Here is a 14,909-nt window from a genome sequence, read left to right on the forward strand (position 1 = left end):
CCATCGGTGTCATCGGTTCCTCTGGTAAATGTACCCTTCTCTGACAGAAATCATCAGAAGAATGATGAGGACCTCATGATTGGGAACGATGCCAAACTGTATATAAGGGAACAAAGGAGTCTCAAGAAATCCACCTTCACTCTGAGTGAGTCAGACATCCAAGGTTTCTTCAGTGCAGTCATATTATGTGAAAGCCTGCAATTACATCTTCAAAACCTGGCCGCTAGATGATGAATTAGCCAAGCATGCTCAGGTGCTGGATGTTAAGCTACACCAAGAAGTGGGGTTTGACTGTGTGGAGTTTTTCATCAAGAAATTCCCCTGTCTGTTCAGTGGCGGTGATAGTGACATAGACAGTCTTGAGAGTGAATTCGCTCACGACCAGGCAGACGCCTCCATAGCTACAATTGCTACTGAGACAGTGAGAGTGGATGAGCAGTGGCATCGGATTTCACAGCTCACAGATCCCTGCACTGGTGCCAAGAAGTATCCTAATTTGAGCAAAGTGATGAAGGGAATCTTGGTCATTCCTCATTCGAACGCATCATGTGAGCGGGCACTCAGTCTTGTACGGAAGAATCATACTGAATTTCGTCCCAATTTGAGTGTCAAAACCCTGGAAGCTCTCTTAATTGAAAAACTAGCTCATAGCACCCCTTGCTACCAGAGAGAATACAGCAAAGACATAATCAGAAGGGCTAAAAGAGCCACACAGCTGTCACTCAGCAAAGCTGCCATGGAAAAAGCAAGCAGCAGTAGTACCAGCCAGTAAGGTAAGAAAATATTGCTTCTTTTGTGCTTTTTGTTAATCTTTGATTGTCCCCTAACTTACTAATATTAACATACATGTAACATTAAAAAGTGCACAATTTTCCCCTTTTTTTGTTCAAAAAGTGGGAATTCTTAACATGTTAAATGCTCCAAAATAGGGCTCAGAGGGCACTAGAGAGCGTCCAGGGCCCGAAGGCGGGCCCTGGACTCCGCCGCAAGGGTCGAGCGCTCCGCGTTCGAGATGTGCGCTTCGCGCACATTATTTGATGTCGGTTGCAAATCCTCCCTAATTCTGATTTCCAAAAGTTGGCATCTCTGCTATCATCAAATTCCCATCCGAGAGGAAGACAAACCGTACACTGCATTCCAGGCAGGGCGGCGCCTCTACCAGTTCAGAAGGATACCATTCGGTGTCACGAATGGAGTAGCTTGCTTCCAACGGGTTATGGACGACATCATCTCAGATGAAAACCTCGAAGACACTTTTGTGTACGTGGATAAAGTCACAGTGTGCGGTAGGGATCAGAGGGAACATGATAGGAATCTGGACAGATTCTTGAGCATTGCTGGAAAATATAATCTGACTCTCAACTACGAGAAATGCGTATTCTCGGCAAGGTCAATTGACCTTCTCGGCTACACAATAGCCGACGGCACAATTAAGCCTGATCCTGAGCGATTGCGCCCGCTCCGTGAGCTTCCACCACCTCAGGACTTGCAAACAATGCGCCGGGTGATCGGGATGTTCGCTTACTATGCAAGATGGATTTCGCAATACTCCGAGAAAATACATCCCCTAGTGCATTGCAAAAACTTTCCACCAGATGCCGCTGTCGTAAAAGCTTTCCACAATCTCAAGGATGATATCAGTAAGTCCGTGGTTTTATCGATCGACAGCTCGGTGCCCTTCGTGGTGGAGACCGACGCTTCAAATCACGCCATAGCTGCTACACTTAATCAGTCTGGGCGGCTGGTCGCTTTCTTCTCGAGAACTCTCTCTAGAAGCGAGCAGAGACACTCGGCAATAGAGAAGGAGGCGTACGCCATCGTCGAAGCGCTGCGTAAATGGAGACATTATTTACTGGGAAACCACTTCACGCTCGTTACGGACCAACGATCCGTGGCTTTCATGTTTGATGGGAAAAATAACGGGAAAATTAAGAATGAAAAAATTATGAGATGGCGGATAGACCTAGCTTGCTACAGGTACGACATTGTTTACCGGCCCGGGAAAGAAAACCCTGCTGCAGATACCTTCTCCCGGGTCTACAGTTCGGCAACAATCAGTCAGGCTTTGCAAGACCCTCCATGTGTCTCTGTGCCACCCAGGGTAACCAGGATGGCACATTTCGTACGCAGACAAAATCTTCCCTATTCTGTTGAAGATATTAAACAAATGAATGCTTCATGCCCTGTTTGTGCTGAACTAAAACCCAGATTCTATGGCGCGGCTTCTGGCAGACTGATCAAGGCTACTTCCCCTTCGAGAGACTAAACATCGACTTCAAAGGGCCCCTACCGACCGAAACAGACAACAGATACATATTCACCGTTGTTGATGAATATTCAAGGTTCCCTTTCGCGTTTCCGTGCTCGGATATGACCTCGGGCACTGTCGTAAAATGTCTCTCTGACCTCTTCGCTATGTTTGGGAGACCTTCGTACATACATTCAGACAGAGGGCCGTGTTTCATGTCGGCCGGGCTAAAACAATTCCTATTAGAGCACGGCATAGCAACTAGTCGAACGACGGGTTACAACCCACAGGGAAACGGGCAGGTGGAATGGTATAATGGAGTAATTGGAAAGGCGTAACTCTGGCGCTGAAATCGAGAGGACTGGGCCCCGAGCGATGGGAGGTTACTCTTCCTGACGCTCTGAATTCCATACGCTCTTTGCTCTGCACGTCCACAAATGCCACTCCTCACGAACGTATGTTTACTCACCAACGACGTTATGTTGACGGTCAAACGGTGCCCAACTGGCTGACCCACCCCGGCACAGTGTTCATGAAACGCCCGGTGCGACAAAGCAAGTATGAACCCCTGGTGGAGGGGGTCGAACTCATTGACACTAATCCAGAGTATGCTCATGTCAGGCTCCCGGATGGCAGGAGACCACTGTGTCGGTTCGCCATCTGGCTCCCTCAGGTACTCCTCCCGCCGGTACACCACCTTCTGGCACTCCTCCTTCTGACATTTCCCCCCCAGGAACTCCGCCAGGCGACGGGGCTGCCGCGTTCCACCCGAGAGCGATCGAGGAGTCATCCCCGGCACAAGTCGAGGCTCACCAAGAGGATCGGGAGTCTCCCTCAAGTGAAACTGCCGTTTACTCCCGGAGAGGTCGACGAATAAGGCCCCTCGACGACTCAATCTGTAAAGGGGATTATCGGCATTCTCGCTGCTCATGCTCCTATATGCCCATTATATCATATATCGATGCTCATTTCCATGCTCCTACAACTCAAAATAATCACTGCTTGGCATGTATGCTTCTGTAGATCTATTAATCCGCGTTGCTTGAAATGTATACTCCTATAGTGCTAAAGCAATCATGGTGTGTAAGATGGGCCCCTAGTTACATTTTAAAGGTGGGGAGAATGTGGTGAATTAACGTGAATCGAGGGACATGACGCGGGATCACATGTTGTGCGTCTCGCGTATAAGGGGATGTCTCTGCGGCACGAGTGATTGTCCCCGGGGCATTGCTATTGACATCGGCTGTCCACTTGATGCTCGTTAACTGAAGGTGCTCATTGACTGGTGAGAATGGAGATTATATCGAACTCCGTGCTTACGCGGATTTAGTCTGCAATGGTTAACTGCACATGTATACGTTACTGCTTATGTACTCCTAGCTGAACCTGTATTTCCTGGTGTGCCCACAGAAGCGGCTCCAATCAAATGGAATAAAGCCTAAACTCTGAAGGTTCATCTCTCGCTCTCATTTCAACGTCCTAATGAACCCTCACTTTAGAAACTTCGCGCAAAGTGCGGATTTGGCTAGTGTTACTTATTCATTGATGTGGTGGTGGTCTTTACTGGGCATCATCGGTATGTCATGGGGAAACTTATGGCGATCGATCAGGCACAGAACCTGTTGCTTTTGGTGACTCATGACAACATAAGATGGGTGTTGCCATTACGATCTCCTGATCTCCACTGCCTTGTACATGCGGTCTTCCTCCACTATTCGCCTCACCAGGAGCGTATATGCGCTCCATCGACAGCCCCATGCCTCTGTGTCCACCTCTTTAGGGTACACTGCCCACCTTCCCTCCCCCACCAGTTCGGTAGGGTCTGAATGGAAATTCAAACCCTACCGAGCTGAAGTGATCAGAACTTCCACCTTCTTCCTCTGATTCACTCGCACAAGGCTCAAAACGATGATTCGGCGACACAATTCCCCCGAAAGCGTTTCCATCACTAGTTTCGTCTCCAATAGTTTCTTCAAAATCCCACTGATCAGTTTCAACATTGTGAGAACCTTTCGAGTTACTAATGGCTGTGGAATCAGTGTCGGAATCCGAGCTCGACGCACTCTTTTTTTCCATGGAAATCCGCCATTTGGATCAAGGTGGCTTCAAGGTGTGACGTCACTTGTGAAATGGAAAATCGACACAATGGGACTTTTTTCAAAAAAAAAAAATTCCCCTTCAAATTAGACCGTGATGAGCGATTCTCAAAGGTTCTCAGAAGAAGAAAAAAATTGCCTTTGGGTTCTCCTTAAAGATTAGTGATGAAAGTCCTGCCTGATCACTTCTTCCATTTCCTCAATCAATGGCAGTTCATCATTTGTTTAACCAAGTGTGTTGCCCTTATTTCTTTTCTATCTATCTAGTCCATCTCTGGTTGGTTTGTTGTTCACTTCTTCATGCTGGCTTGCTCATATTGTGGAAGGAAATAGCCACAATGTCTGTACTTCATGAAATTTTGATTTTTTTAGAAAGCATCTGATAAAATTGATAGTTAATTAACAAATTCTGTAAAAGTACAGCATGTAGGATAGGATTCATGGCTTGTCGAAGAGCTATTATTATTTTCTATCCTTTCAGATCCTTGCTCACTCCCTAAAGGCAGCAAATATACCAAGCACTCCCAGATCTTTCAACCACTCCATGCTGACGACTGTCAGTGAGGCAGAAACACATCCATGGATTGATTTTCCTTCGCATGGTGGTGTGGGCTGGCATTGCCAAAAAAAGGCTTCTCAAGCCTATTATGCTGATTGTTACTGCAGGTGGCAGTGTTACAGCTGACGCAGACTGGCTTCCACAGGAAGCTCCATTTTACTTTTAATATGGTACCGTATGTCACTTTTTCTGGCAACAAATCTACAATTCAAAATTCCTTATTAACTGTGTAATCAATGCCAAATGGAAGTGGTTGCATGGCAGGTGTCCTCTGTTGGCGAATACCCTTGCAGCACCCGATTGTGTGAAACGGCTCACTGTCACCATTATAGTGAAGAGGTACTGTATGGGATATATATGGTACAGCTTCAAGTTCTTCTCTCTAGGAAATTTTCAGAAGGATGAAGGATGAAGGATGAAGGATGAGTTCATGGTGGAAGAATATCAGACTAATTCTGCTGTTGTCATTGTAAGACATTCTAGAACCAAATTTCCTGAATATAAAACTTTTTATGTCGTCTTTCCTAATCCCATGGAGTCATGGTGATAGGTCTCACAAATCAGTAATCAGTTATGTAAGCATTTTAAATGGTGTCACTTTTTATGGGACAACATATATCTTCGTCCTCTTCTTCTCTCCAGTCTCGTCATGATGGTCACGGCATGTCATTGTTCTCCAAACCGACCTGTCCCTTATTGTCGCACTTAGGTATACTTGACGTGCGTCATCTTTTACGCAGTCCAGTCACCTGTGATGTCATATGTGGGACCCCCTGGAACTGGGTGTATAAATTCTGCAAGATTGACACTTTTCTAACTCTGCTTCATCCAAGCTCACTCTTAGCTTTACCTACTCTTTTTTGTGTAATACACACTTCAAATATGTTCTTTATATTAAAGGTACTAGTGTGTGCCCGTACGTGCGTGTCCTATCCTTTGATTGGTTTGGTAAATAAATGTCCATAACTTGGGAAACAGCTGAAACGGATGAAGAAGAACGATATCAAACCTTGAAAAGGCACATACTCAGGTCCCCAGCGTCAATTGTGACATCATATCAAACGAAGAAGAATAATTGTGACTGCAATTGTGACATCATAGCAACATGTCCTGTCATTGGTTTGGTAAATAAATGGCCATAACTTGGGAAACACTTGGGAAGCAGCTGAAACGGATGAAGAAGAACGATATCAAACCTTGAAAAGGCACATACTCAGGTCCCCAGCGTCAATTGTGACGTCATATCAAACGAAGAAGAATAATTGTGACTGCAATTGTGATGTCATAGCAAGCTGTCCTGTCATTGGTTTGGTAAATAAATGGCCATAACTTGGGAACCACTTGTCCGATTAATATCAAACTTTGAAAAGGCACATACTCAGGTCCCCAGCAATATACCTGGCAAGTTTCAATTAGATCGGACCAGTGGTTATCGAGAAACAGCTGTCACAGGCACACACACACACACACACACACACACACACACACACACACACACACACACACACACACACACACACACACACACACACACACACACACACACACACACACACACACACACACTCTCACTCTCACTCTCTCTCTCTCTCTCTCTCTCTCTCTCTCTCTCTCTCTCTGTCTCTGTCTCTGTCTCTGTCTCTGTCTCTGTCTCTGTCTCTGTCTCTGTCTCTGTCTCTGTCTCTGTCTCTGTCTCTGTCTCTGTCTCTGTCTCTGTCTCTGTCTCTCTCCTGGAATTATAGATAGATGAATTAACTCTCTCATGAAGTGGTTATTATTTATCACTTACATGCATCTTGGTATAAAAGTAAAAACTGGTGTCCATGGAAACCAAAATTTATATATCAATGACCCTGAAACGTTTGAACGATCCACACAACGCACGTGCAGACAGAACTTCTCGATGTAGTAACAAAGTTTGTTAAAGCTTTTGTCGATGTTCATGAGCCGGCGTCAATCGATCGGTAAGGCTGAGGGTTTGAAAGAATATTTCGGTAAATAAATTATTAGGGGCATTGTGTGTGTGCGGGGGGATTCTTATTTATTTATTTGTTTCTTGTAATACCCCCAGGCCCGGGAAATTCATGCAAGTTGTACGCGAAATATCGCGAGATTTTAAATCCTGCCATTGTTAACAGCAAGGAGATATCGCGAGATTTGGTGCAACAGCGTGGAGGAGGTGCGTTGGGCTTCTCAAATCACCGCATCCGGATTTCGGGACTTTATTTATTAAGATATATATTTATTTGACCACCGATCGTCCTTTGACCATTCAAATCTTGGTTTCTGCGCGATGTCGGAGGACGACAGCGGCTCACACAACGAGGTAAGCCGGTCCGTGGCAGCACGATGGCGAAGGTGTCCGGTTTCGTGCCAAATGTCTCGTGTTTTAGGAGTTTTGACTTGTTCTCTTTCTCACTTCCTTTGTTTCCCAAGATCGCACGTTGCTTAACTTATAACATAGCCTAACTTGAGGTTCGTGTGTCCCGTCTGTGAGACGGTTCATAGTTCCTGGTTCTTTCAATGAAAATGGGAAACTGGTCCTTGAGCATGACGTCACGTGGCACACTGATACCGGTTAAAAAAAATATATATATTTATACATATGTCGAGGCTCATGGAAGAGCGGGATGACACGAGTTACAGGGCCAACAGACATTTGGGGGTGAAAATGACTTTGGGTTGTGTCAGGTCGTTTTAATTATTATTAATAATGACCAGTTTTGGGGAGGAATTCCAATTGTTTATGCAAATTAGACGTTTGTACGTGTACCTTCAGAGTGCTGATTCGTCCTACAATGTCCAAGCCGAGGAGGTCAAGATGGAAAATTCTGAAGTCAAAGTTGCAACGGCAGAGTCCATCGATGAAGAGAATTTGGTATGCGGTTTGATTTGTTTATTTATTTATTGAAAACTTGTACATCAGGTATCAAACAATGTGATGACTTCCCTTCTTCCTTCTCCCCTTCAAAAAATACTTTTCTTTCCTCTTTTCCCCTTAGTCTTCACCTTTCAACTTTCCTGGAGCCAGGTGTTGGCTTGGCGGTTAGGGTGGTCGCTTGGGATCCTAGGGTCCTGAGTTTGAGCCCCGTTTTCCACTGAATGAACGCCAGGGGGTTGACTCAGCCTGTCATCCTTCCGAGGTCGGCGAAATGAGTACCAGTGCACTGGTAATAGGGGCACTGCATCAGCGGCAGAGCTGCGCCCCAAACCAATGATAAAGCCAAAAAGGCAGCACACGATGGGAGCTTTCCTGGAATCCTCCCCACCCCCCTTTTGAGTAAGGTAGTCAAAAAGAGAATGGACGAGCTCAAGACAAAATCCATTGCGCGCAAACACGCACACGCACACGCACACGCACAATAAACTTTCCTGAGACTGAATAATCCTGATAACAGGTCTCCCGCCCTATCTCATGCGAGTACCTTTTACTTTAAACATACCCAGAACGGACCGATCCTCAAAAGGAATGAGACTTGTGTTTTTCGAGGCGACATTTCGGTCAAATATTTTGCTGATGACCACAGATTTACGTTTACATGATGTTCATTCTTGGAGTTACGTATTCAGCAGTGTGACCACTCCTCATTTTCCAAAATGCCAAGGTGAGCCAATGAAAAAAGCCAAGAATTCACAAGATTTCGGAAAAGCGATGATAATAGAAAACCTATACACCAAGAAAACCTATAGAAAACCAAGACGCCAAGGTGAACAACGAATAGCCAAGATCTTGTGAAAAAAGCCAAGGAGTGGTCACACTGGTGTTCAGCTGTTGTAAAACTCACTCAGATTTATCAATAATAGGCAAAAGCCTGGTTGCGTCATTCCACCGTGACCAATCGCAAACGAGCTTGTTGATATCGTTGACCACGATCCGAGATCTGACTCGTCGATACGTTTGTGCACAAAAACCCGCAAATGATCGAATAAATGTGTTTGGTGGGGAAGCAGACTCGTCAGAATCTTGGTGGGGGCTTTTGGACAATCTGTCCGATCGCATCACTTTGACTCGGTTGTCGTCCGACGATGGCCGACTCCATCTGAAACGCTGATAGATGAGCGTTTGCAGGAGCCAAAGTGTTTTCAAGCTAACTTGTGCCAAAGCATTTTCCAGGATTTTAAAATTCCTCGTTAAACATGAATTTGTGATTCAAGTCCATTTTAACTTTTCTTTGATTGTCCATCACGTTCGATTTCCGTCCTTTTCCCTTGCAATCATTCATCTCAGATGATGCAAATTGATTGCCATGTACATTACTTAAAGACCAGGTTTATTTGCTTGTCTTGCCATTGGCCATCCTTTGAAATTCGAGTCTCAATACTTTTACCCTTGAGGAGAGGATTTCTTCAGAATGTTCCACCAACCAGCAAGCTGTAAGGCAGTTTGTGTACACTACCCTGCAATAAAAGCTACACCGATGATGCGTACGTTTAGACAGGATTGAGAATGATATCTTGAACATGTTTTTAATTTCTAATATTTATTTTAAATGTCATCGTAATGTTCTTTTTAATTTTGAAAGCATTTGTGCAAATCGGTGTCTGACACCTGTGAAGTCATTTTCCATTTTTGAGCACTCCCCTGATGCAACCTGCAAGTTGCATCTCGAGAGCTATTCTGACTTTCATACTTGTCTTTCTGCTGTGAAATGGCAGGTCCAAGGCTTGAATGTGAGCTGGCACGGGCCGGACATCCTGCGCTTCGCCGCTGTGCAGAAAGCCGACCAAGCCAACCGCTTTGAGTACCTCCTCAAACAAACCGAGCTTTTTGCTCACTTCGTCCAGCCAGCAGCACAGAAAACGCCCAGCTCCCCATTGAAACTCAAGCCTGGCCGGCCACGCACCAAGGCGGATGAAAAGCAGAATCTCATATCAGTTGGAGAGTAAGTCCAAACCGTGGCTTTAGGCATGCTCAACCTTCCGTGTTTGCCTTTCACCTTCAAAACATTGCTTTTAAAATAGATAACAAATGCAAATTTAATACCTGGGAATAATGAGATTTGATCATTATTTAATTTTCCTCTTTACTTTCTCGTCTGATTAATCAGCAAGTGCAACTTAGTTTTTTTTCTGTAGAGCCAACAGTCCTGCCTTCGTGGCTTCTTGACTGGCTGTGAAAAGCATGTGGCATTTCACAACCAATCATGGACCCACAACAGCAATGCACAGGTGAAACTCTTCCGTATGTGTACGGAAATCCATATTTTTGTGGTTTCCCCATGCAGAGGTTTCCATATTTTCATCTTCAGAAAAACATTCCACGATTATAGGTAATTGAGATGCTATTCCGACATGCTGATTCGTGTTCTTAAACCATTTCATCGGGATAGGGTGCAATGCTAACAACGCATCATGACCACGATTGTGTGAATTGCTCCCATGGTAGTTTTTTTTTTTAATCCCCCGCCACGTGGCGGAAGGGGGATATTGTTGTCACCCAGGTCGTCCGGCTGTCCGTCCGTCCGTCTGTGCGTCAATATTTATAGCTGTGAGTGCGATAACTCGTAAAGTGTTCACCATATCGATTTGAAATTTGGGTCACACATGTACCACCTGAAAAGGAAGAACCCTATTGATTTTGGGCGTGGCCGGATCCAAGATGGCCGACTGGGGTGGCAATCTTGAAAAAATGTTTTTGTAATAAATGGAAAACCGCTTATCTGATTTCAATTATTTTTGGTTACGACGTTCCTCACCCCTGAGGAACTTTTTTGAGATGATAACCAAATGGTGTCTTGTTTCCAATTTACCTCCCTCATTATCTGGAATATGTATGACCTTTTTCATTCAATGGTGGGGGATTCCCCATCTCTGATGGTATATTTTTATTATTATGAGGTATTTTTTGTAGAAGTTAGTCGGGTACAAAAGCTTGCAAGTGGGTTGCCGTGATCAGATGACCTCCAAGCAGGAGACCTTATGTCTACGTCGGTAATTACAGAAATAGCACCCATTGTTGGATTTGTCCCATCGCCGTTCCCTCCTACATGTACTTCACTGAAAATAATGGAAGTCTCGTATTTACATTGCATGAAGTGAAGACTCGATTCTGCTGCAAAATCTGAAAATGTTTGTTGGTCACAGTGAAGTTTGCGACCACATCCATACAAGACAAATAAATAAATCTAAACAAGGAACTTTGAGGCAGAAGGAGGCCTTTTGGCCCATCATTCTTGTGCTGCATCACCACCACCACATTAAATAAATCCGTCAGGCCGTCGACTCCGTTTCAGTGGGGATGAGAAAAGTGTGGCAGGAACAGGGACTCGAATGTTATAGATGAAAATAAAACAATATTTTAAAACTCATTTGTTTATTAAGACGTGCAACTTTCCCCTTATGCACGTGGCATGGTGTGGGTTTACTGACCCCTGAAAACACAAGGGAGTAATAGTGAATGCTCTGGTTTTGCACCATAGTTATCAAACTTTATTCAGCATGGATAGTCTATCGTTTATGTACATTTTCACTTCGATCTATAAAGTGGTTCTGGAGAAGATTTTTTTTTTCCTTTTTCTTTTTAAAAACTATATGGCTGCCAAACCACATGACGGATGATGTCATAATACATTTTTTGTGTTAAAATATTTCCCCAGATGAACCTCACTAATTTTCATCATGATTGGATGCAGCATTTTACTTGTCGAATTTTGACCAGGATACCACTTCAGCGATGACGTCAGTCAAATCGCTCTTGTTCCCCATGCAGAGTAGTTGCCAGGTGCCAAGTTTCAATTTTTTCCATCTTGCGGTTTAGGAGATACAGAGGTCCAAAGTTTTTCCATTTTTCCAACATGGCTGCCACCCCACATTACCTATGACGTCATAATTATAAAAAAATTCTTCCAGATGAGTCGCATCGATGGTCAAAATTTGGTGTTAATCGGATAAGCGGTTGCAGAGAAAACAGAGAAAATTTGCATGTAATTATGTACGGACAGACATGCTGTTGTGGTGCCGGGTCTCGGTGGCGAGCACGACCGCTAGGGGGACCAGTAGAGTCTGCTCCACCGAACACCCGGAATTTAGGTCGTACCTTTCAGATAAATCCGAAAGGTCACGGGTCCCTTTATCGGACCGAAGATCACTAATAGGTCAACCACGTGGGGTAGGTTCAATTTCCAGTTTCAATATACCTTATTACCCACGTCATCAAACTACCGGGGAAATTCACCCTCGGCAGGATCTGCGCGATCCGGGCCGTTACCGAGCCGGATCCGAGTCGTACCTTGAGCGGAGAGTACCAGAACCCTGCCGGCCAATTGCACGATTACGGCAACAATGAGGCCTCATAATTCCCATTCGCAGCGTGGAAAACCAATGATAGAAAGGACAAGGACGAGCTGGAACATTCATCAAGAGGGGATTTATTTACAATGGGGGGAAGGGAAACACACAAAGAGCAGGGTTATCCGAAGAAGAAATGTAATGTACAATGAGCAAAAGAAAGGACTTGCACAATTCTACTTGAAGATGGGCCCACACACAGACACACACCCCCCAAAAGAAATGATGGTCGTGGCCTTTATTGATACCCCCAGCTCGGAGGGAAGGTGAGCTGCAGGTAAGGATGCTAGCTTGGACTTTCCCGCCTCGTGCGGCCCTTGACAATCCGGCTCGGCGGGACTCGAACCCGCAACTTTTTGCCGCTGCAAGCACCGGGTATGGAGGGCAGCATCGGGCTCCGGCACACGACGAGACAGCGAGCACCAGCAGAGGAGACAGGCAAGCGATTCTCCACGGGACAGACTTACAGGCAGGCGATCCTCTCGGGACAGGCTCGCAGGCAGGCGATCCTCTCGGGACAGGCTCGCAGGCAGGCGATCCTCTCGGGACAGGCTCGCAGGCAGGCGATCCTCTCGGGACAGGCTCGCAGGCAGGCGATCCTCTCGGGACAGGCTGGCAGGCAGGCGATCCTCTCGGGACAGGCTCGCAGGCAGGCGATCCTCTCGGGACAGGCTCGCAGGCAGGCGATCCTCTCGGGACAGGCTCAAGGGAAAAAGACAGGACCTCTTCGCACACCCCCTCCCTCCACTTCTCTTAACCCCCCCCCCGACGTAACTTGCCTCTGGATTGTCCGGTTCGTCTCAGGCGATCTGCTCGCCGTTCGTGATTCGTCCGGGGGGCATGGCGAGCATCCTCGCGGCCCGTCCCCCCTGAGAGGAATACCTCCTTCTTCGGGCGAAGTGCCTCTGCATTGACTGGAACGCGGCGTGTGTCGCTCGCGTTTTGCCCATTGGCTGAAGGCAACACGTCTTGCTCGACCCTGGAGCGGAGCCAATACGTCGGTTGCCAATGGAACTCCACCCACAGGCGCTTGGCACGTATGCGCGTCAGAAAGGCCGATGGTGGAAGGAAACCTTGGAGGTTGCCGTTGTTGTTGGTGGTGTAAAAATCCTAACTATAAAATAACCGACAGTGCATATACACTTAATTTCCATTAGACATAGGGGAAAGGGAGCTATCTATCCACATTTACTTATCGAAATAACTGAGCTACGGGGACCTGAATGTTGAATGCTCATGGCTGCCAGATTCGTAACAATACAACCCAAAAACATAATGCCACTGGTGACATTGTCACCGGAGGCATAAAAACATTTGATTGAGATGGTTACGTCTAAATTAATACTTTTCGAAGAAGTAATATGGTACAATTGCAAAAACAGAAGCATAATTGGGACAACAACAAAAACAAAGCAGACCAATGGCAGAACAAAAAAATTCCCCCAAAACAAGGCTTCTGAGCAGGCAAGGAGTCCTGCAATAATTTGGTAATCTCAAAGACAGAGGTAGTGAGTGAGCACAATAACAACAAACAATGAGAGCATAGCGAATATATAATTTGCTCTCAATTTTAATAGCTGTACAATATATGAGCAGTTGATTGTTTATATCTTTTAGTTCGGGTTTTTTGGAATCGAAGTTACAGGGGTCGAAATTTGATATTGGGTCATTCCTGGTGGAACTTTTTGCCATCTTTCAAACTTTGCTTTAGGTGGGGAAGCATGGTGATTTGAGATGGCGCACCATCGACTTCACTTTAGGTTTGTTTGTCGGAAAATTGTAATGCAGAAAATTGTCAGAAAAATAGTTATAATTTGTATCACAAATTGCACATCATATAGTCATACGGTTGTTTTGTTGTTTATTGTGTACAACAGTTACCGTCACCGGCGTACAGAACAGGAGGAGGATGAAGAACTTTTATCAGAGAGCAGGAAAAGTGCGAACATCCTGCTTCGCTTTGAAGACTCACCTTCATGTGAGGCCTTCCTTTCATTTTAATATGATTTTATTGGTTTGCTTGTGCCGAATATCGTGCTGCACCCAAGCGAAGTTTGAGAACTCGGCAAGTTGCGCTTCCTTGCCGAGTCCGAGTCGAACCGGGTTTGGCTGTTAACACGGAAAAAAGACTCGGATATTTTCCTGCAACGTGAAATGAAGCAGTTGTAGTATTTTGCAAGTGTGTGCGCTCTAAATGTGCGTTAGGATATGAATCAAATGTGCTTCGAATGGTCATGTTTCTCTTTGTGATTTTCAAAGCAAAATGTTTCCATCATCGAGCAATAATTGTTACCTGTCTTGTTCTGCAGTAGCCGTGAGCACGTGTCGTTGCACGACTAGCTCTGGGTTAACTCCGATCTGCTGTGTTTGTTGTTATTATTGTTTGTGTGCTCCTTATATATATATATATATATATACTTTTATATATTTAAGCCTCCCCCAAGCAGAGGGGAAAGCTTATCGCTGTTGAAGGGTTTGTTTATACAATTAGTGCCCCCAATTGTTAATGGTACCACAGAGTTTCTTAGACCCTGAGGAGTACTAAACAGCCATTTGTATTAAATTTTTTTTATTCCTGCACTCCCAATAATCCACATTTCTGAACTGTATCTCAGAGCGTGCTGGGACTTTCAGAATTAAATTTTGCATCAATAATGTGAATAGAAAGTACGTGGGGTTGACATTAATTTTGACCTTAATGCAATTTTTAAGGTCATGA

General features: G+C 45.2%; 1 protein-coding gene across 2 annotated transcripts in view; it reads left to right on the forward strand.

Annotated features, from left to right (window-relative positions):
* Window positions 1–14,909, forward strand: part of LOC147014654 (SWI/SNF-related matrix-associated actin-dependent regulator of chromatin subfamily A member 5-like) — a 98,356-nt gene that overhangs the window by 7,394 nt on the left and 76,053 nt on the right. Inside the window, exons 1-4 of one of the 2 annotated variants that reach the window (XM_085852797.1) lie at window positions 7,035–7,229; window positions 7,683–7,781; window positions 9,560–9,786; window positions 14,068–14,168. In XM_085852797.1, the coding sequence (XP_085708923.1) occupies window positions 7,197–7,229; window positions 7,683–7,781; window positions 9,560–9,786; window positions 14,068–14,168 (460 nt within the window). In that variant the 5' untranslated portion in view covers window positions 7,035–7,196. Of the gene's footprint in view, window positions 1–7,034; window positions 7,230–7,682; window positions 7,782–9,559; window positions 9,787–14,067; window positions 14,169–14,909 lie in introns of those variants that run through there. The other variant, XM_085852798.1, reaches the window with a different exon arrangement.

The sequence above is a fragment of the Eptatretus burgeri genome, chromosome 13, assembly GCF_056783735.1.
Source record: "Eptatretus burgeri isolate ZD-2024b chromosome 13, Ebu_testis_v1, whole genome shotgun sequence".
NCBI lineage: Eukaryota > Metazoa > Chordata > Myxini > Myxiniformes > Myxinidae > Eptatretus > Eptatretus burgeri.